Below are 22521 nucleotides of genomic sequence, written 5' to 3' on the forward strand. Positions count from 1 at the left end.
TGAGAGGCTGGGAGGGAAGGTGGGAGGGGCTGGGACGGTGAGAGGGGCAAGCTGGTGGGAGGGGCTAGGGAGGTGGGAGGGGCAAGCTGATGGGAGCTGGGAAGGTGACTAGAGAAGTTGCATAGGCAGTGGGCCCTGCCCAAATGGGGACCTTGGGTCACTTACCTGGAGCCTTGAGAGGCCGCGGTGCAGCCCCAGGGCCAGTCCCCAGCGGCCACCGGCTCCGCTTCTCTCCAGGGCTACACGAAGCTGATCGCCTTCCACGTTCACCACCAGCGAGACCGCCAGACTGGGTCCCACGCTCTGGAAGAAGCAAAGCTGTGGGTGTCCCTCAGCCCCACTGCCCCCACGGGGCCCGGGCCCAGCCCCCTCACCCACCTGCAAGTGCCCGCGGCCGTCCACGGAGAAGGGGAGGCCCCAGCGCCTGAGGCCGGGCACCGTGTGGCCAAGGCTGGCACGGAGCCGGCTGCCCGGGGCGCTGGTGACCGGGCCCTCCAGGCCAAGGGCAGCATCCAGCTGACGCTCTGCACTACGCAGCGTCACACGCACTGAGAGGTTGGAAGCCACGCGGCTGTGCAGTAGGAGAATCTCTGCCTGGGACGGGAGTCCTGGGGATGAGAGGAGCCAGAAGATGGTACACTCCACGGGAGCCAGAACGGGGTCACTGACAGCCCTCCTTCTCTCTGGAGGGGCCCCTGAGCCCTGAGGCAGACGAACCCCCCAGCTCCCACCTAATACCTACAATGGCCACACCTAGCAAGTGATAGGCCCCGTGTCCCCTTTGGATTCCTACCTCCCCAAAGACAGGGCATGGGGTCTCAGAAAGCACGAGGGGAACAGGGGTCTGATCCTGTGCTCTCCTCTTGTTGCTGCACCTTTGGGCCCCCCCAGGTCCCGTGGAAATGTCCCCAAGAAGCTAGAGCTGGGGGTGTCCGAGCTATTTCTTAACCACAGTGCCGAGAACATCCTGGAGGCCCCGCTAGACCAGGCTTCCAAGCTGGAGAAGCCGGACTAGGGGTGGGGAGTCCTGGGGGCGGGGAGTCCTGGGGGAGGGGCCAGTGGCAGGGGCGTCTGCCCTCCAGTTTTGAGGTGTGTCTGTACTGGGTAGCAACCAGTGTTCTGGCTGAATAACAGCCCAGGGAAGGTGGAGGCACTGGGAGAAGCTGGTACGGGGAGGAAATAGAGCTGGAAGGTGGGTTTGGGGACTGGGGGCTCCTTTAACTCCCTTGGCTTCAGGCCCTGGGAGTCTTTGGGGGAGGAAGCCATTGGACCCTATCCACCCCTCCTACCTGCCTCACTCAAGGTGCTGATGTTGTGACTCAGTCTGACCGAGAGCTGGCCGTGCCCAGGGCCCCAGATGCAGACTCCACTCAGAGCTAGGCTGGCCGTGTCAGCACGGAGGCTGGCCTGGCCCTCAAGGCTCCCCGTCTGGGCCTGCAGTCGCCCCCTCAGCTGGAGCTCTCCTGGCAAGGCCCGGCTGCCATTCTGGGCAAGGATGCAGGTCACACTGTGCACACTGGTGCTGTTCCCTGCCTTCTCATGCTTGTCCCGCAAGAGGAATCCCAGCACAGCTGAGTCTGCAGTGACCTTGATGGTACCTGCAGAGGATGGGAGAGAGCCCATACAAAGAAGGGGGTCAGCCCAGGGTACTGGGCGGCTTTGGGAAGGAAGGCAAAGAATCCTAGGGCAGGAAGTTCCTAGATCCATGATATAATTCTAATTCATGTCGGAGAGAGCATATCTGGGAAATGGACCAAATTAAACCACCTCCCCCGCAGGATGCTCCGAGGACCAAGCAAGCTAATTCACAAATAAAAGAGCTTTGGCAAAAAACCAGCAAGCCTGATAAGGCGTGTCTGTTAATACCAGTGCTGAATACTGCTCAGGAGAGTCACGGATCAAAGTGATAGAAAGCCCCCATTTTACAGACAACAAAACTGAGACCCAGAAAGCCTCGAGGGGTCCAACCTGGAATTCTACAGAGAGAAATTGCTCAGAGTCTCTTCCACCCACTGGAGAAAAAGATTCCACACCCTTAAGCTAGTCCCACACACCCTTAAGCTAGTCCCATCCCAATACGTAACTCATGCATTAGAGAAATTCTTGCTCTTATCAGAACCATTTACATCTCCTGACCCCACTGGGCTCCAGTAGGGTCTTGACGTGGTTCAAGTGCCCTTATACTTCTCTCCTTTCATTCAAGGTTTGACTCGGGGGTCACCACCTCCAAGAAGCCTTGCTTGGCCTTTCTGCACCCCCAGGCTGGGTTAGACACCCTTGTTCTGTGCTACCAGACATAGAGCTCTTGCTAACCTCTATCACAGAGTCCAGAGCACTTTCTATACAGATGGAAATTTCTCGCAGAATCATCTTTTTACAAATTCCTTACATTGCAGGGCCCTATGTCACCATGCCCTACAAGATGTTAACCAGTGTGAAATAATGTCAATGGAACAGTGTGGAATTGAGGAATAGACCCATACACAAATGGTCAATTGATTTTTGACAAAAGTGCAAAGGTAACTAACCGGGAAAAGGATAGTCTTTTTAATAAATGTGCTGAATTGTTTGGAAATCCACACGTGAAAAAACTACCGTGAACTTTACCCAAACATATACACAAATTAATTCAAAATTAACCACATAAGAAAAGGGAACCCTCCTACACTGTTGGTGAAAATGTAAACTGGTGCAGCCATTATGGAGAACAGTAAGGGGGTTCTTGAAAAATATAAAAATAGAGTTACCATATGATCCAGCAATTCCACTCCTGGGCATATATCCAGGAAAGATGAAAATTCTAATTCGAAAAGATACAGGCACCCCAACGTTCATTGCAACAGTATTTACAATAGCCAAGACATGGAAGCAACCTAAGTGTCCATCAACAGATGAACGGATAAAGAAGATGTGGTACATATATACAATGGAATATTAGCCATAAAAAAAAAATGAAATATGCTATCTGCAACAGCGTGGATGGACCTGGAGATTATCCACATTATATTAAGTTAATTAAGTCAGACAGAGAAAGACAAATATCATATGATATTGCTTATATGCGGAATCTAAGAAAAAAAAGATACAAATGAACTTATTTACAAAACAGGAACAGATTCACAGACTTAGAGAACGAACTTATGGTTACCAGGGGGGAGGGTGGGGGAGGGATAGATTGGGAGTTTGGAATTGACATGTACACACTACTATATTTAAAATAGATTACCAACAATGACCCACTGTATAGCACAAGGAACTCTGCTCAATATTCTGTAATAATCTAAATGGGAAAAGAATTTGAAAAAGAATAGATACATGTATATGCATAACTGAATCACTTTGCTGTGCACCTGAAACTGACACAACATTGTTAATCAACTATGCTCCAATATAAAATTAAAATTTTTAAAAAATAAATAAAAGAAAAAAAAGAAAAGATACATGCACCCCAATGTTCATAGCAGCATTATTTACAATAGCCAAGCCATGGAAGCAACCTAAGTGTTCATCAACAGATGAATGGATAAAGAAGATGTGGTATAACAGACGTAGAGAACAAACGTATGGACACTAAGGGGGGAAAGTGGCAGGGGTGGTGGTGGTGGTGTGATGAATTGGGAGATTGGGATTGACATGTATACACTAATATGTATAAAATATGTAACTAATAAGAACCTGCTGTATAAAAAATAAATAAAATAAAATGCAAAAATTCAAAAATTCAAAAAAAAAAGATGTGGTACAGACATACAATGGAATATTACTCAACCATAAAAAAGAATGAAATATGCCATTGCAGCAGCATGGATGGACCTGGAGATTATCATACTAAGTGAAGTAAGTCAGAGAAAGACAAATATCAATATCATATGATAGCACTTATATGTGGAATCTAAAATATGACTCAAATGAACTTATTTACAAAACAGAAGCAGACTCACAAACATAGAAAACAAACTTATGGTTACCAAAGGGGAAAGGGTGAAGGAGGGATAAATTAGGAATTTGGGATTAACAGATACACACTACTGTATATAAAATAGATAAACAACAAAGTCCTGCTGTATAGCACAGGAAACTGTATTCCATATCTTGTAATAACCTATAACAGAAGACAATCTGAAAAAGAATATATATATATATATATATATATATATAAAACAGAATCACTTTGCTATACACTTGAAACTAACACAACATTGGAAATCAACTGTACTTCAATAATAAATAAATAAATAAAATTAACCAGAGACCTAAATTTAAAACCTAATATCTAGAAAAAAATATGAGAGAAAAATTTGTGGCCTCAGGCAAATATTTCTTATATGACATTAAAAGCATGATTCACAAAAGAAAAAAAAAGATAAATCGGACTTCACCAAAATTTAAAACCTCCACTTTTCAAAAGACACCATTAAAAAAATAAAAAGACATAGATCAGGAGAAGATATTTTCAAAACACATATCTGATAAAGGACTTGTATAAATGATTCCCAAATTCAATAATAAAAAACAAGCAACATGATTTTTTAAATGGGCAAAAGGTTTGAATAGACACTTCACCAAAAAAGATTTACAAGTGGCAAATCAGCCGATGAAAAGATGTTCGACAAAATTAGTCATTAGGGAAATGCAAATTAAAACCAAAGTGAGATACAACTACAAAAACAATTCGAATGATTAAAAAAAAAAAAAAAGAACCCAAAGCCCAAAAGTGCCAGTACAAATTGCTAGCAAGGATGCAGAGCAACTAGAATTCTCACACATTGCTGGTGGGAATGGAAAATGGTACTGCTACTCTGGAAACAGTCTGGCAGTTTCCTATAAACATATACTTGCCATACAACCCAGCAATCCCACTCCTAGGTATTCACCCAAGAGAAATGAAACCATATGTTCCCACAGAAACCTATAGACCAATGATTATTGAAGCTTTATTCATAATTGGAAATTACTGGAAACAACTCAAACATCCTTCAGCTGTGAATGGATAAACTGCAGTATATCCATAGAATAGAATATTACTCACCAGTAAAAAGGAAAAAGAACTACTGATACATACAACTTTGATGAATCTCAACCACATTATGTTGGGCAAAAGATCCCATACTCAAAGCTTACGTGCTGTATGGTTCCATTCATGTGACATCCTGGAATAGCCCAAACTATAGGGACAGACAACATCTCAGTGGTTGCCAGGGACAGGGCGTGGGGGAAAGGTTGATCACAATGAGCAGCAGAACGGAACTTTTTGGGGTGATGGAACTATTCTGTATCAAGACTGTGTTGGTGGGTACACAACTGTACGAGTTTATCAAAACTTGAAGGGGTTTTCCCCATATGTAAATTGTACCCCAAGAAACTATACCTGAATAATTGCCTTCAAAAATGAAGCAATTGGGACTTCCCTGGTGGTCCAGTGGTTAAGACTCCACCCTTCCACTGCAGGGGGCACGGGTTCAATCCCTGGTCAGGGAACTAAGATCCCACATGCTACATGGCATGGCCAAAAAAAAAAAGAAGCAATGTGTGTTAAGAGATCAGCATGAGGGTCTGTTAGTTATCAGCTGCAAATGATAAACTTCAGAAAGATGAAGGGGAGACCATCAGTGTAACTCAAAGTAAACTTGAGAAGAACAGTACGCTGCTTGATTGTATTTAAATTTTTTCAAACCTATGTCATTTGATCTTTAGACAGGTATTTTATTATGCAATTTGGTTTTGCCACAATTTAACCAATTAGGAATTAGGAGGGACAGTGTTAATATTACTACAAGATTAGAGAATGATACTATTCCCCCAAGGTAGGTGGGAAAGCAGAGTCTTTAGATTCTGAGACACAGGGCCCTGGACAGATGTCCAGCTAGGGTGCTACGGTCAAGGATGCTTGGGCAAAAGATCCCATTTTGTATAATTCTGACTTTTGGAAACTTGTTAATGTTTCACATAATCGAAAAATAAATACACAAAATCAATAAAGATAGGGGAAACCTGAAAATGGAATACAAACAGAAACCAGTGAACCAATTGTACTTCAAATGATTTACAGCATCACACAGGGTGGGTGGGAGATTAACCCCAACTAACGTTTAAACACCACGTTTGCGGACTTCCCTAGTGGCGCAGTGGATAAGACTCCACACTCCCAGTGCAGGGGGCCCAGGTTCGACCCCACGTCAGGGAACTAGATCCCACATGCATGCCGCAACTAAGAGTTCTCATGTCACAACTAAGGAGCCCGCCTGCTGCAACTAAGGAGCCTGTGTGCCGCAACTAAGATCCGGCACAACCAAATAAATAAATAAATAAATATTTAAAAATGAATAAACACTGTTTAGATTTATACCCTTAGGCTAAAAACAAGAAGAACTCTAAACAAATATTGAATTCTAGCTAAAAGGGTTTATTTCCTCAAAGGTATAGGTTAGTAATTCTGACTACTTTCTATGTATCCTAGGGCTGAACAAATAACTAAATATGTTGTGAATAATTGGAGCCAGGTTTCTTATTGTTGAAGAAGGGAATAAGAAATATGAAAAGGGGGAAGAGACAGAATGAGCTTTTTGATGATGGATTGGAATTAAGGACTAATGGTTGTAAACTTATATATCTGTAGATAGACAGATATAGGTGTGTGTGCATGTATGTACACATGCATCTATTTTCTTGGTCTGTCCACTGAGAAGGCCTAGAGAGACAGATACTTCAGTAGGAGTAAATACACCTAGAACCCAGATCTTAGTTTCTAAATACCGTTTTGCACAAAAAGGAACCAGGAATCCTTGGAGAAATGACTTATTCCATCTCAGAGAAAATATAACAGGAGATTGAAACATTTTTTTGGTCATAAAGGACGTGGTCAAGGAATGATAGGGACATGTCAAAAGGACACAGGAGGAGTTCTATTTCCATTAATAGTGGAGACACTTAAATGGACCAACCCTCCCAAGGTAACAAATGTACACTCTGGACAAAATATATGAAACAGTTACCTGAAGTGGCTGGAGACTGACCATAAACAGGCAGACAGTGGAGGGGAGTTAAAACTTGGAGGAAAGGACCAGCAATAGTTGAGTTGTATGTTTTTACTCTTTTTTGGTGCCATGCAGGGTGAAGAAAACTCACACAGAAATCTATGGTCTTACTGATTAAAGAATCAAAGAACAGAGTTCAAGGTGACAATAGCAAATGGAAAGTGAAGTGGGAAATTCCAGAGAGAGCCACATGGGAGAATCCCAAATTCTGCCTATAAACTCTGTCCAAAGCTAATCCTTGAACTTCACAAGGGTGGTACAGACTCCAAGCAGACCAGCTAAGATAAAAGAGCTGAAAATTATTTCCACTGCAGCCCACCAGAGGAAAGACAGAGTTTGGATTTTGAGCCCAGCCAAGTTAACTGCATGCTAAAATTTTTAAAACTAACCATACTCTTCAGAGAAATATAAAAGAATCAGAGTCTTAACAGCATTCAAAATGTCTAGAATACAATCTCAAATTACTAGACATACAAAGAAATAGGAAAATGTAACCTATATTTAAGAGAAAGGGCAATCATCAAGGGAGATCAACCCCAAGGTGACCTAGACACTGGAATTAGCAGATAAGGATTTTAAAACAGCTCTTACAACCATGCTCAAATATAAGGAAAATATTTTTGTATTGAATGAATAGATAAGAAACCTCAGCTGCAAAATAGAAATTAATAAAAAGAGCCTAGTGGTGATTTTAGAACTAAAAAAAAATACATAAAATCTGTGATTGAAAAAGAATTATTGGATGGTCTTAAAATTTTTATTGGCTGGTGTTTGGAGAAGAAAGATTAAAGAGCCAGCAAACTGGAAGATAGATTGATAGATATCTGAAGAAAAGAGAAAAAAGACTAAAAAGGTCAACAGAGCCGCAGAGATCTGTGGAACAATACAGAAACTTCTAAAGCACATGCAGTTGGAAATACCAGGAGGAGAGGACAATGAGAATGGGACACAAAGAAATCTTTGAAGAAGTAAATATGAAAAACTTCTAAATGTGTTAAGAGATATACATATGCATTTTTAAAATATCCTTCAAGAATCAGGGCAAAATAAGACATTTTCAAATAAATGAAAACTAAGGGAGTTCATTGTTGTAAGCCAGACTTACAAGAAATGCGAAAGGTGATCTTTTTTTTTTTTTTTTAATTTTTATTGGAGTATAGTTGCTTTACAATGCTGTGTTAGTTTCTATAAAGGTGATTCTTTATACTGAAGAGAAATGATACCAGAAACTCTAAGTAGAATGTGAAAGAACATACAGAAACATAGTTGAAAGAGCAACAGATAAATTAACACTGAGTTCTAAAATTTTTTAAAAATCAGCCAAAAGAAGGCAAAAAAAGAGTAACAGAGGAACAAAAAAATATATGGGAAAGTAGAAAACAAAACAGCAAAATAGTAGACACAAATCTAATCATATCAATAATTACATTAAAGATAAATCAAGTAAATACCATAATTAAAAGGCAGAGATTGTCAGACTGGAAATAAAAGCAAAATCCAACTGCATGTGGGCTACAAGAAATGTACCTTAAATATAGGAAATATATATTTGAAAGAAAAAGGGTGGAAAAATATATACAGTACAAATTCCAATAAAAAACAAAAGTGGCAACATTAATATCAGACAAAACAGACTTCAAGACAAAGAACTGTGTGAGAGATAAACAGTCCATTTCACAATGATAAACAGGTCAATTCATCAAGAATGCATAATAATCATATTTGCTTATGCACCTAATACTAGTACATCAACATACATGAAGCAAAAATTGACTGAATGAAAGCAAGAAATAGAGAAATCCACATAGTTGGAGAGTTTAACACACTTCTCTCATTAATTGATACAATAACCAGACAAAAAAAATCAGTAAAGATATATATCAGAGCAATACAACCAAGCACCTTGACTTAACATTTATAGAACATTACACCCAACAACAGCAGAATACCAATTCTTTTTAAGTGCATAATGTATGTTCACAAGATAGATATAGACTGGCCCATAAAACAAGCCACAACAAATTTAAAAAGACTTATCCTACAGAAGAGGTCCTCTGATCACAATGAAATTAAATATTAAAAAGCTATCTAGAAAAATCTCAAATATTTGGATATTAAGCAACATACTTCAAATACATGGGTCAAAGAAGAAATCACAAGTTTGAAAATATTTCAAAATAAATGATAATGAAAACACATGACATAAAAATTTGTGGGATGCAGCTAAAGGAACTTAAGAGGAAAATGTATGGTTTTATATGCTTATATTAGAAAAGAAAAAAGGTCTAAAAATCAATGGCTTGAGGATCTGCCATAAATAAACTATAAAAAAAGAGCAAAAGGGTCTTCCCTGGTGCCGCAGTGGTTAAGAATCCCCCTGCCAATGCAGGGGACACGGGTTTGAGCCCTGGTCTGGGCAGATCCCACATGCCGCGGAGCAACTAAGCACGTGTGCCACAACTACTGAGCCCGCGCTCTCTAGGGCCTGCGAGCCACAACTACTGAGCCCGCGAGCCACAACTACTGAAGCCCCCATACTCTACAGCCCATGCTCCGCAACAAGAGAAGCCACTGCAATGAGAAGCCTGCGCACCGCAACAAAGAGTAGCCCCCACTCACCGCAACTAGAGAAAGCCCGCACAGCAACGAAGACCGAACGCAGCCAAAAATAAATAAATTTATTAAAAAAAGAAGAGTAAAGTAAACCCAAATTAAGTGTAAGAAAGGAAATAATAAAGATAGTGGCAGAAAGCAATGGAATTGAAAAGAGACAAGAGAGAAAATTAACAGAACCAAAATTTGGTTCTTTGAAAGGATTAACAAAATTGATGAAATCCAAGTTAGACCAGTAAGGAAGAGAGAGAAGGAACACAAGTAACAACTATTAGTGATGAAAGCAAGCGTATCACTATAGAGCCTGCATACATGAAAAGGATTATAATACATATAATGAACTATGCCAATAAATTTGACTACTTAGTGGAGATGGACAAATTCCTTGAAAAATATAACTTACGCAAACTGACACATGATGAAATAGAAAAGCTGAATAGCTTTATATATCTATTCATTTTCCAAAAAAATATTTCCACAAAGAAAAGTCCAGATGGCTTCTCTCCTAGAGTCCATCAGACAATTACGGGAGCATTCACACTAATCTTATACAAACTCTTTCAGAAAATAGAAGGGAAGAAAGTACTTCTCAACTTGTTTTATGAAGTTAGCATACAAAGGGGAAAAATGCTTAACAGTGAAGAAACTTTGCAGATATTACCTTAATCAAGTGATCAAAACTGATGTCACCAGTAGCACCGGGACAAACTGACATCAGGTGGTATTCTGCCAACAAGGCTTTTTTGAAAATAGTCATGAGGAAGCATCCAACAAACCCCAAATGAGGGATATTCTACAAACTGACTGCCCTGTACCCTTTGAAATATAATCATGAAAGAGAAAGAAATACAGAGGAACTGATCCAGGATAAAAGAGACCAAAGAAACAATACAACTAAATGTAATGCACAATTCAGGATTTTCTTTTACTATAAGGGACATTAATGGGACAACTGGTGGAATCTGAATAAGGTTTGTAGATAACAGCATTATATAAATGTTAATTTTCTGATTTTGAGAACTGTATTGTGGAATGTAGGAGAATGTCTTTATTTTTAGGAAATAAACATTGAACTATTTAGGGGTGAAGAACTATCATGTCTGCAGCTTAGTACAATACAGTTCAAGAATAAAAAAATTTAGGGACTTCCATGGCGGTCCAGTGGTTAAGACTCTGTGCTTCCATTGCAGGGGGCGCAGGTTCGATCCCTGGTGGGGGAACTAAGATCCCGCATGCCGCATGGCTTGGCCAAAAAAAAACTTATATGCAAATAATAATGTCTTATACACACACACACACACACACAGACACACACACACACACACACACACACACACATACACACATATAGAGGGAGACAGAAAAACAGATAAAGAGAGAGAATAAAAATGATAAAGCAATTGTGATAAATGTCAATAATTGGTGAAGCTAGGTAAAGAGCCTATGGGATTCTTTGTAATATTCTTGCCAGTTTTCTGTAAATCTGAAATCATGTCAAAATAAAAAGTATTAAATGTAGCCACTTTGAAAAACAGTATGGAAATTCCTCAAAAGGTTAAAAATTGAACTACCATATGATCCAGCAAATCCACTCCTGGGTATATTTATCTGAAGAAAATGAAAACAGTAATTAGAAAAGATATATGCACCCTTACGTTCATTGCAGCATTATTTACAATAGCTAAGATATGGAAGCAACCTAACTGTTCATTAATAGATGAATGGATAAAGAAGATGTAGTGTGTGTATGTATGTCTATATATATATATAAAATGGAATACTACTCAGCCATAAGAAGAATGAAATCTTGCCATTTCCGACAACATGGATGGACCTAGAGGGTATTATGCTAAGTGAAATAAGTCAGACAGAGAAGGACAAAAACTGTATGATTTCACTTATATGTTGAATCTTAAAAAAAAAAAATAAGCAAACAAACATAAAACAGAAACAGAGTCACAGATGCAGAGAACAAACAGGTGGTTGCCAGAGGGGAGGTGGGGGGGGAGGAAGAGAGAAATAGGTGAGGGAGATTAAGAGGCACAAACTTCCAGCTGCGAGATAAATGAGTCATGGGTATAAAATGTACAATGTGGGGAATAGAGTCAATAACTGTGCAATATCTTTGTATGGTGACATATCATAATTAGACATCATAATCAGTTTGAAACACAGAAATATCGAGTCACTATGTTGTGTAACAGGAATTAACATAGTGTTGTACTTCAATTATACTTCAAAATTATACTTCAGAAACAAACAAACTCATAGAGAAAGAGATTACTCTTCAATAAGTGGTGCTGGAAAAACTGGACAGCTACATGTAGAAGAATGAAATTAGAACATTCTCTAACACCATACACAAAAATAAACTCAAAATGGATTAAAGAACTAAATGTAAGACCAGAAACCATAAAACCCCTAGAGGAAAACATAGGCAGAACACTCTTTGACATAAATCGTATCCATAGCAATATTTCTTTGTATCTGTCTCCTAAAGCAAAGGAAATAAAAGCAAAAATAAACAAACGGGACCTAATTAAACTTAAAAGCTTTTGCAGAGCAAATGAAACCATCAACAAAACAAAAAAACAACCTACTGAATGGGAGAGAATGTTTGCAAATGATACGACTGATAAGGGGTTAATATCCAAAACATATAAATCGCTCATATAACTCAACATCAAAAAAACCCCCAAAAACCCACAAACAACCCGAGTAAAAAATGGACAGACATTTTTCCGAAGAGGATAGACATTTTTCCAAAGAGGACATGCAGATGGCCAATAGGCACATGAAAAAGATGCTCAACATCATTAACCATCAGGGAAATGCAAATTAAAACCACAATGGATATCACCTCACATCTGTCAGAATGGCTATCATCAAAAAGAACAAATAACGAATGTAGGCGAGGACATGGAGAAAGGGGAACCCTCGTACATTGTTGGTGGGAATGTAAATTGGTGCAGCCACTATGGAAAACAGTATGAAGGTTTCTCAAAAAACTAAAAATAGAATGACCATATGACCCAGCAATTCCACTCCTGGGTATATACCCCAAAAAATGAAAACACTAATTCGAAAAGATACATGCACCTCAATGATCATAGCAGCACTATTTACAATGGCCAGGATATGGAAGCAATTCATCCATCAACAGATGAATGAATAAAGAAGATGTGGTATATATATACAGTGGAATACTACCCAGCCATAAAAAAAGAATGAAATTTTGTAATTTCCAGCAACATGGATGGACTTGGAGGGTATTATGCTAAGTGAAATAAGTCAGACAGAGAAAGACAAATACTGTATGATATCACCTATATGTGGAATCTAAAAATTAAACAAACTAGTGAATATAACAAAAAAGAAACAGACTCACAGATATAGAGAACAAACTGGTGGTTACCAGCGGGGAGAAGGGAGGGGGGACGGGCAAGAATGGGGTAGGGGATTAAGAGGTATAAACCATTATGTATAAAATTAAAAAGCTACAAGAATATATTGTACAACACAGGGAATATAGCCAATATTTTATAATAACTTTAAATGGAGTATAACCTTTAAAAATTGTGAATCACTATATTGTACACCTGTAACTTATATAATATTGTACATCAACTTTACTTCAATTTTTTAAAAAAAGATCAGATTTGTGGTTACCAGAGGTGGGGGATGTGGGGGGGATTGGATGAAGGCAATCAAAATGTACAAACTTCTTGGTGGGAATGTAAGTTGGTGCAGCCGCTGTGGAATACAGTATGGAGGTTCCTCAAAAAACTAAAAATAGAATTACCATATGATCCAGCAATCCCACTCCTGGGCATATATCTGGACATAACTCTAATTCAAAAAGATACATGCACCCCTATGTCCACAGCAGCACTATTCACAATAGCCAAGACATGGAAACAACCTAAATGTCCATCGACAGATGAATGGGTAAAGAAGATGTGGTACATATATACAATGGGATACTACTCAGCCATAAAAAAAGAATGAAATAATGCCATTTTCAGCAACATGGATGCAACTAGAGATTATCATGCTAAGTGAAGTAAGTCAGAAAGAGAAAGACGAATACCGTATGATATCACTTATATGTGGAATCTAAAAGATGACACAAATGAACCTATCTTTGAAACAGAAACAGAATCATGGATATAGAGAACAGACTGGTGGTTGCCAAGGGCGAGGGGGTTGAGAGAGGGATGGAGTGGGAGGTTGGGGTTAGCAGATGTAAACTTTTATATATAGAATGGATAAACAACAAGGTCCTGCTGTATAGCACAGAGAAGTATATTCAATATCCTATGACAAACCATAATGGAAAAGAATGTTTAAAAAAAGAATGTGTATATATGTATAACTGAATCACTTTGCAGTACATCAGTAATTATCACAACATTGTAAATCAACTATACTTCAAAAAAAATTTTTTTTAAAAGGTACAAACTTCCAGTTATAAGATAAATAAGTACTAGGAATACAATGTACAACATGATAACTGTAATTAACACTGCTCTGTGTTATATATGAGAGTTGTTAAGAGAATAAATCCTAAGAGTTCTTACCATAAGAAAAAATTTTATTTCTATTTCTTTAATTTTGTGTCTGTGTGAGATGACGGATGTTCACTAAACTTACTGTGATAATCATTTCCTGATGTATGGAAGACAAATCATTATGTGGTATGCAAACTTATACAGTGCTTCTTGTCAATTACATCTCAATACAACTGGAAGAAAAAAAAGTGTTAGAAAAAATTTGTTTGGCAAACACTGAACCCAACTCTCCTTCCTGGTTATTTCCAATGTCCATTAGCATGTTAAGGCTCTGACAAGTCCTGCACAAGGAAGCCTGTTTAGTATTTAGACAGCAGAAGATTCACTTTGTCTGAACGGGTATTAATTTCTGACAGAGGGATTTCACCAGTGTGTGAGACACCGGAACAGGGCATCAGTGGACTTGAAAAAGTGTAGGATTTCATCTACGCTGTGGACCCACAGAAAGTGTTTGCCAGATCCCCACTGTCCCTGCCCTGTGGCGTTCCCCAGGCTCTCACCTTCTGTGAGTGTCTCCTTCTGCTTCAGCACACCTGTGAGGGTCAGAAGACGGGGCACTGCTGCCCAGGTGTGCTGGGCTCGGCTCTGCAGGGTCAGGACCTGGCCTCCCCTCTGCTCTTCAGATGCCTTGAGAAAAAGCTGCACTGTGTTGTGGTCTAGCAGTGCCTTGGAAAACAGCCAAATCCTAGGAAGGAAAGTGATGGGGGCATGGAAAACGTTGGCATCTATCCCTGCAGGCAGATGGTATTTTTCCCCTTCAAATAAGCAGGCCAGGCCATAAGAGGTGCATTCCTGAACCCCACTGTCCAGCCCCATCAAGGGACTGCCTTACTGGCCCTCAGCCCACAGGGATACAGGGTAATAGGGGTCAAGATCATGGGCCTTGAGGTCAAACGTGGGTTCGAATCCCACTGCTGCCGCTCACTCACTGTGTGGCCTTTGCACAAGGACATGACCTCCCTGAACCTCGGTTTCGTCTTCTGTAAAGTGGAGGCAGAAATGGAACTACTGATGTTGATGAGCTGACATTGCCAGTGAGGTATCGATGTATGTTATTATGGTGAGGGACAGGGAAAACAGCCCCAGGGAGCCTGCTGTTACACCTCCAGGAGAACTGGAGCAGGGGACCTGGTCCCTACCATCCCTGTGGTATGTCATTGATAGGATAAGAGATACTTCCCTCAAGTACCAAGACCAGGAACAAGATCAGCCATGCTTTCCCTGGTGAGCATTCACACAGGTATGTGAGGGTGTGTGTGTTTTCCCATAAGGAAAGGCACTGTTTGCAAATAATGCCATTGGTTGGTTTCTCTTTTTTGCACTGGCTACTAGGAAGCCCAGAGCCAAATCTTCAGCTCCACTCTAGAAAATGGCATGCATTTTGTTTACCAATGCCACTTTGAGCACCTTCCCATTTTTCCTTCCCTTCACCCTAATTTCCTTATGTGTTTTTTTAAAACCCAGAACAAGGGTTGGCAAGCTATGCACCTGTGGGCCAAAACCCGCCCAACCCATTTAGTAAATAAAGTTTTATTGGAACTCGGCCACACCCATTCATTTACATGTCATCTACGAGCACTTGCAACAGAGACCACACGGCCCACAGGTCCAAAAGTATTTACCATCTGGCCCTTTCCTGTAAGTTTGCTAATTCCTGACCTAGAACAATATATATTTTCATAATCTGCCTCAAATCCTTTTTAGATTGGGAATAAGGTTGCGCAGTCGGACAGATGGATGAATAGGCAGGCGGACAGACAGCCATAGATGGTAATTCCGGGTCAGGGTTATCTAGGACCATGTCCAAAGCCTTAAATCTCCTTGAATTCAAAAAAGCTGCCAAAGCTAGGACTGCAGAGGAAAAAGGAAGCTAACATTTAACAGAGACCTAATATGTGCCAGAAAGTGACGTACTCAAAGGAGCAGCTCTATGGCAGCTGGAAGTGAACATTCTCGCTGGCCAGAAGCTGGTTTGGAATTCACACGTGCTGTCCAGTTAATTCTAGGACAACCCTAAGAAGCAGGTTGAGAAACTGAGGCACAGAAGAGCACAGTGTCTCACCCAAGGTTCCCGAGGCAGCAATGGCAGAGCTGGGATTTGAACCCAGGCTGGCTCCCTTATCCTAGGCCATATCATAGTGAACATGTCATTATGTGAAAATAAAGTCAGAGATGACAAACTGGAGGGAAATACACCAACATATTCCCCATGACTGCCTCTAGTGATTTTTGTTTTACTCCTTATTCATTATTATAATCTTTCAAGTCATCTAAAATGAATGCTGTTGTAACTAAAAAAGAAAACAGATCAAAGTGGAAAAATGAATGCCTCCTCCCTTCCATTCCCTCAAAGCCTTAAAAATCAAGAATGGCACAAACGGGGGTAATTCAGGCACGGTTCCAGAAGGCACCTCTGGGTGATGATTTTCCATCTCCCAGGACGCCAGGCCTTTGACCTCGGAGGCCCCCTCACCCCTCACAGGCCATTTGGGGATGGGCACCTGTCTGGGGCGACCTTGCCGGACAGCTGCAGCTGAACAGCTCTGGGGGCTCTGAGGACCTCCTGGCGGAGGAAGATGCCCATGCCCCAGCCCCGGCTGCTCCTCCAGGTATCCTGGCTGGCGGTGGCCTCCAGCAGAACAAGCACCTCACCAGACACGTGCACAGACAGGGAGCCGTTGAGGCTGTGCTCTCTGTAGCACCCAGCAGCTGCCTGCACCTGCAGGGAGGCAGGAGAGAGCTCAGAAGTGGAGGGGGGACAGGAAGGGTCTGTGGGAGCTGGGAATGCAGGAGGGCCCCTTCCTCCAGGAAGTCTTCCTGAGCCACTCCAGCTCTGAGCATCATCCAATGTAGTGGACTGCAAACACTCAGGAAGAGAAATGAGACAGAGAGAAGAATGGGGGACAGCCGTCCCTGACCCCAGCTCCTGCCCCAGGAACAGAGTCTCATCTTGTCCTTTCCACCACATATGAAGTGGGATTACTTTCTTACAAATGGGGAAACTGAGGCTCAGAGAGGATCACATATTCAACCTGGGCCTGCCTGGCTCTAAAACTCATGCTTGTGCCTGAAAGGGGGCTGCTGGGGAAAGCAGAGGACCCCTGTGCAGCTCAGTTACAGAAAAGCATGCTCCTAACAGTGTGCCCTGGGGCCCGGAGGACCCCTAGAAGCTCTGGAGGTCAAAGGGGAGAGTGCCCAGTGCATAAGGAGAGGGCCACACCTGGGGTCAGGCTGGAGCAAAGGCTTGACCAGGGCAGTGGTCGGGGGGCGGGGAGGAGTGGGGGTGGGAGCAGCGAGGCCCACTCCTCCACCAGCTCTGCAGGACCTGAAGCCCCTTTCCTGACCTGGGCCTCAGTTTCCCCATCTACGGGGTAGAAACTGGCCTAGCCCGGTCTGCGCATTACAATCACGTGGGAAGCTTTTATAAGTATGCCTGGTCCCTCCATATTTGAATTGATAAACTGTAGATCCATGCAATGCAATATTATTCAGTGATAAAAAGAAATGAGTTATCAAGCCATGAAAAGACGTGAAGGAAATGTAACTGCATATTCTAAACGAAAGAAGCCAATCTTTTATTTCAAGGCTACATACTGAATGAGTCCAACTATATGACGGTCAGGGAAAAGGTAAAACCAAAAAGACAGAAAATGGCTCAGTGGCAGCCAGAGGTTAAGAGAGAGGGAGGGAGGAATCGGTGGGTTGAGGAGGATTTTTAGGGCAGTGAAACTACTCTGTATGATACAGTAAAGGCTGATATACGACGTTATGCATTTGGCAAAACCCACAGAACGTACAACGCAAAGAGTGAACCCTAACGTGAACTATAGACTTTAGTTAATAATAAATTAACACTGGTCCATCAATTTTAACAAATGTACCACACTAATGCAAGATGTTAATAAGAGGGGAAACTGTATTATGGGGAAAGGAGCTATATGGGAACTCTCTGTACTTTCTGCTCAATTTTTCTGTAAACGTAAAACTGCTCTAAAAAATGAAGTTTATTAATTTTTTTTAAAAGTGTGCCTGTGACCCCCTGACTAATCAACTCAGCATCTCCAGGCTGGGGTCCAGGTATGCTCTAAAAGCTCCCCAGGTGATTCCAACACGCAGCTTGGGTTGGGAAGGTCCAGGGTACACCGTTCTTCCTCTGATTGGCTTCTGTGGGCCTGAGGGGTCCTACAGAGTGTGCGTTCTCAACAGGGGCAATATCGCCCCAAATGCATAATTGGTTCTCAGCAGGTAGGTTAAAAAAAAACAACAACGTCTTATATAAGGCATAGGTATGCATCAGCACATAACAGAAATACAGGACATCTGTGGACTTAAATTTTCATAAAAGGGACGATTAGAGGAAAAAAATGTCTAAAAAGTCTCCTTGGGCAGGGAGGCAATAATGAAAATTAGGTTGTGAAACACCAGTGAAAAGATACCCCGGAGGGATTTCAAGAGGGAGGATGGTGTTGAGAAGGCCAGGCTCCTGCCCCCATCCCCAGCCCCCATTCAATCACAGAGATAATGTGAGCAAAGGATTCTGCTGCTTTAAAAAGTAATAATAAAGTACAAACCCATTAGGAGACCCAGCATCCATGCTTCCAGCGGGACCACCCACCCACCACCCGCCTTGAGTGCCGGAGGCTGCATGGGCTCTGCAGCCAGACTGCCTGGGTCGCCATACAAGATCCTGCACTTATGCGCTCCGTGACCTTGTACAGGTCACGTCACCTCTCTCTGTCTCAGAGTCTCATCTGCAGAATGCCGAGACAGCAGCACCACGAGGCGTCCGTGAGATGACCCACATAAAGGGTTTAGAACAGAGCCTGGCACACAGTAAACACTCAACGGACATCAGCTCCCGTTACAACTGATGACAGCGACGGCACGGTTTCAAATCCTAGATGCCAGCTGCCCTCAGATGTGCCATGATTTTATATATCTCCTTGAAAGTGAAAAGGCTGCTAATGAAACAATGAACCAGCGTGGATTTGAAGACACATCTGATTTCACAGATGCCGACATGTGAAAAAACGTGCCTCTGAGAATGATCAGTTTCCATAATTCAGAGCCCTTCTCAGGCTCCACTCAAGTTTTCAAAACCCACAGGCACAGCAGGCATTTAAAAATTGCTATCGAATTCCAGTCCTCACCCCCGTTGGGATTACCCATCTACACCTCCATCTCCCCAGCCCACGGCCTAATTCCTGCATACACGGTACACACGGGTTCCTTAGGGAAGCAACTGACATGGGGGGCTTTCTAAGGAGCCAGCCCTGGGAGAGCAGAGCACAACCTTCCCACCTGGTCTCCTTTCTCTGCCCCTTCCTTTCCTTGTAGAGTGAAACCCTTTAGTGTTTCTACCTCACACTGGGCAAAATACTCTGGGGTTGAAAAAGCCATTCTGAAGGATCACACAGCTTCTCCCAAATCCAACTACAGGACAGGGTTTGAGGACAATTCTGCTTCTCTCCATTTTCAAGGGTGAAATGTGATCCTTTCACACACACACACACACACACACACACACACACACACACACACACACACACACACACGCCCTGCCAGGGAACTGAAAACCCTTCTTGCCTGGACAATCACTTCCAAATGATGCATTTGGAAACCTCCCTGCCATCTGTTCTTGATTCTGGAGGGGCTGTCTGGCTAAGCTTACATCGTGATGTGGCCCTCCCTCTGCTCCCTCCCCGGGGTCTCCATCCTCCTTTCCTTCCGCCCCATCTCCCAGCAAGCTGGCTGCCTGGAGACAACACTTGGCAGGTAGTTGAGGTCATCCCAAAGGGACCACCATCCATACCTGTAAGTTTGGAGGAAATGTTGGTCTGTGGGGATGTCTGAGCTGGAGGGAAAACACCAAGTGGGAGTCAGACCCGTTCAGCTGGACTGAGACCTGTTGGGAGGGGGAGTTGGAGAAGCAGGGTCAGAGGGAGCAGAAGAATGAGATGCAGAATCCCAGAAGGTGGCTGGCTGGCACGGAGGAGAGACAGGTCATCCCAGAGTCTGCCCCAAACCCGGGCCCCACGGCAGATGCCAGAAGCCACCACCCTCCCTGGATGGTTCTCAGCCTAAATCTCACTGAGGCTGCATTACTCGGAAGCTTGAGAAGTGAGGCCCAAGACACGGGGCTGGGAGGACAGCTCTGGGACCCTGCACCCCCTCCTTCCCCTGCCAGGGTGCCTGCTCATGCCTCCCATGTCCACGGCTGCCATTTATTTGACCCTGGCCATGAACTAGGCACTGGGAAGCTGGCTTTACAGTTATCGTCTTACTTAATCATCACCCCTGCTCTCATATGCTGGTATTACTATACCCATTTCACAGCTGGAAAAACTGATGCTCAGAGGGGTTAAGTAATTTACCCAAGGTGACACAGCAAGTCAGCAGTGGAGCTGGGATTTGAACTTGAAAGTTCCTTGGAGATGGGAATAGAAACACAGTCATCTGTGCAGCCCTGGTACATCACACAGAGCCTGGCACACAGCAAAGACACAATCTGTATATGGTGAATTAATGAATATACCTACAGTGGCTGCTATATATTTACCAAAATGTATTTCCTCTCCCTCCAGGACACATGGCTAAAACTACATTTCCCAGCCTCCCTTGCAGCTGGGTGGGGTCATGTGATGAGTTCTGGCCAATGGACTGTGGGCAGGAGTGGCATGGACTACGTATGGGCCTGGCCAATGAAAACCTCCTGCATAATTCTCACCCTCTTTCTCACCATCCACCAGCTGGGCAGAGCCACAAGGTGGAGGGAGCCTGGGTCCCTGATTGACTGTGGAGCAGAGCCACACTGAACTGTGACGTGACTGGGGAATAAACTTTCACAGTAAAGCAAACTTTTATTACAATAGTGCACCCTGATTCATCACATGCACACTGCCAAAATAAGGGCTGTGTTGTCAGTTTGCCAGGGCCACCCTGCCACCTCCTGTGCTGTCCCATACAGGACATCTGCTCGCTAACATTAAATCCCCTCCTCCCTCAGCAAGGAGGCAGAACTCAGTCTTCTGACCTGGGACATGACGTTGTGGTTGATGACAGCCCGTGCATCCACACCGCAGTCAAATGCTCCCTGGTGACTCCGCCTGAAGACAATGTCCCCATCCAAACTCAGGGCCTGGGGGAACCTCAGCTAGGAAGGAACAGACAGTACCCTTTACTCTCACCAACAGTCAAGTTCTGCCTGGAGGCCACCAACCAGCATTTGCCCGATGCAGGGATGGGTACCTGGGAGGAGTGAGCCACATCCAGGGCCAGGCTGTGCCAGACTTCCCCACGCCGAGATCGGTCATGGTGCAGACCCTCTAAGTGCAGCAAGACTTTCTGGTTGACTTTCAGAGTGACCTCGACGTCCTTGTTCTTAGCCTGGGTGTACAAGAACCAACGGCCCTGAGAGAGGGGACTTCCCATCACTGAGTGCCTGCAGAGGCCACCCTTGGAACCCAGCAGTTAAAGTGGTTCCCAAGATTGATGGGTGAAGGCACAGTCTACACTGTCCTGCTCACAGGAGAGAAAGTGCAGGGCAGGTACACATGGAGTCTTTGAACAGGTATGGTAAACTCCAGAGCCCACAGGTAGGATTAGTGGGGTGGGCTTGAGGGCCTGTGTCTCATTCACAGGGAGCACCCTGGTATTAGTCTGTTCTATTCACTGCTATATTCCTAACACTCAGCACAGGACCTGGCACATAGTAGGTGCTCAATAAATATCTAGAAGAACACAGAATCACTAGTTGTAGTTGTAGCCTGAAAGCCCAAAGCCAAAGCCATGCTAAGTGGAAGAATGTTTAACTCACAGTGTGGCAGGCAGAATAATATCCGCCCTCCCAAAGATATCCATGTCCTCAACCCTGGAACCTGTGAATTTGTAACCTTACAGGGAAAAAGGGACTTTGTGGTTAAGGATCTTGAGATGGGGAGATTATTCTGGATTATCCAGCGGGCTAATCACAAGGGGTTTTTTTTTTTGTTTGTTTGGGGGTTTTTTTTTTTGGCCATGCCATGTGGTTGGCATGCAGGATCTTAGTTCCCCGACCAGGGATTGCACCCGTGCCCCCTGCAGTGGAAGCATGGAGGCTTAACCACTGGACCACGAGGGAATTCCCATCACAAGGGTTTTTATAAGAGGGAGGCAGGAGGGTCACAGTCAGAGAGAGTGGAAGATGCTACTCTGCTAGCTTTTAGCAAAATGGACCATGAACCAAGAAACATGGGTGGCTTTTAGAAGCTAGAAAAGGCAAGGAAACAGATTCTCCCCTGGAGCCTCTAGAAAGAATGCAATCC

General features: G+C 43.1%; 1 protein-coding gene across 1 annotated transcript in view; it reads right to left on the reverse strand.

The window, feature by feature from the left end:
- Positions 1-22521, reverse strand: part of LOC137750418 (uncharacterized) — a 183452-nt gene that overhangs the window by 56854 nt on the left and 104077 nt on the right. The window contains exons 35-43 of the mRNA XM_068524779.1: positions 21467-21604; positions 21252-21371; positions 20031-20123; positions 16720-16937; positions 14719-14903; positions 1290-1598; positions 379-608; positions 166-303; positions 114-135 (exon numbers count right to left, since the gene is read on the reverse strand). Of these exons, the coding sequence (XP_068380880.1) occupies positions 114-135; positions 166-303; positions 379-608; positions 1290-1598; positions 14719-14903; positions 16720-16937; positions 20031-20123; positions 21252-21371; positions 21467-21604 (1453 nt within the window). The remainder of the gene's footprint in view (positions 1-113; positions 136-165; positions 304-378; positions 609-1289; positions 1599-14718; positions 14904-16719; positions 16938-20030; positions 20124-21251; positions 21372-21466; positions 21605-22521) is intronic.

Source organism: Eschrichtius robustus, chromosome 16 (genome assembly GCF_028021215.1).
Source record: "Eschrichtius robustus isolate mEscRob2 chromosome 16, mEscRob2.pri, whole genome shotgun sequence".
Taxonomy (NCBI): Eukaryota; Metazoa; Chordata; class Mammalia; order Artiodactyla; family Eschrichtiidae; genus Eschrichtius; species Eschrichtius robustus.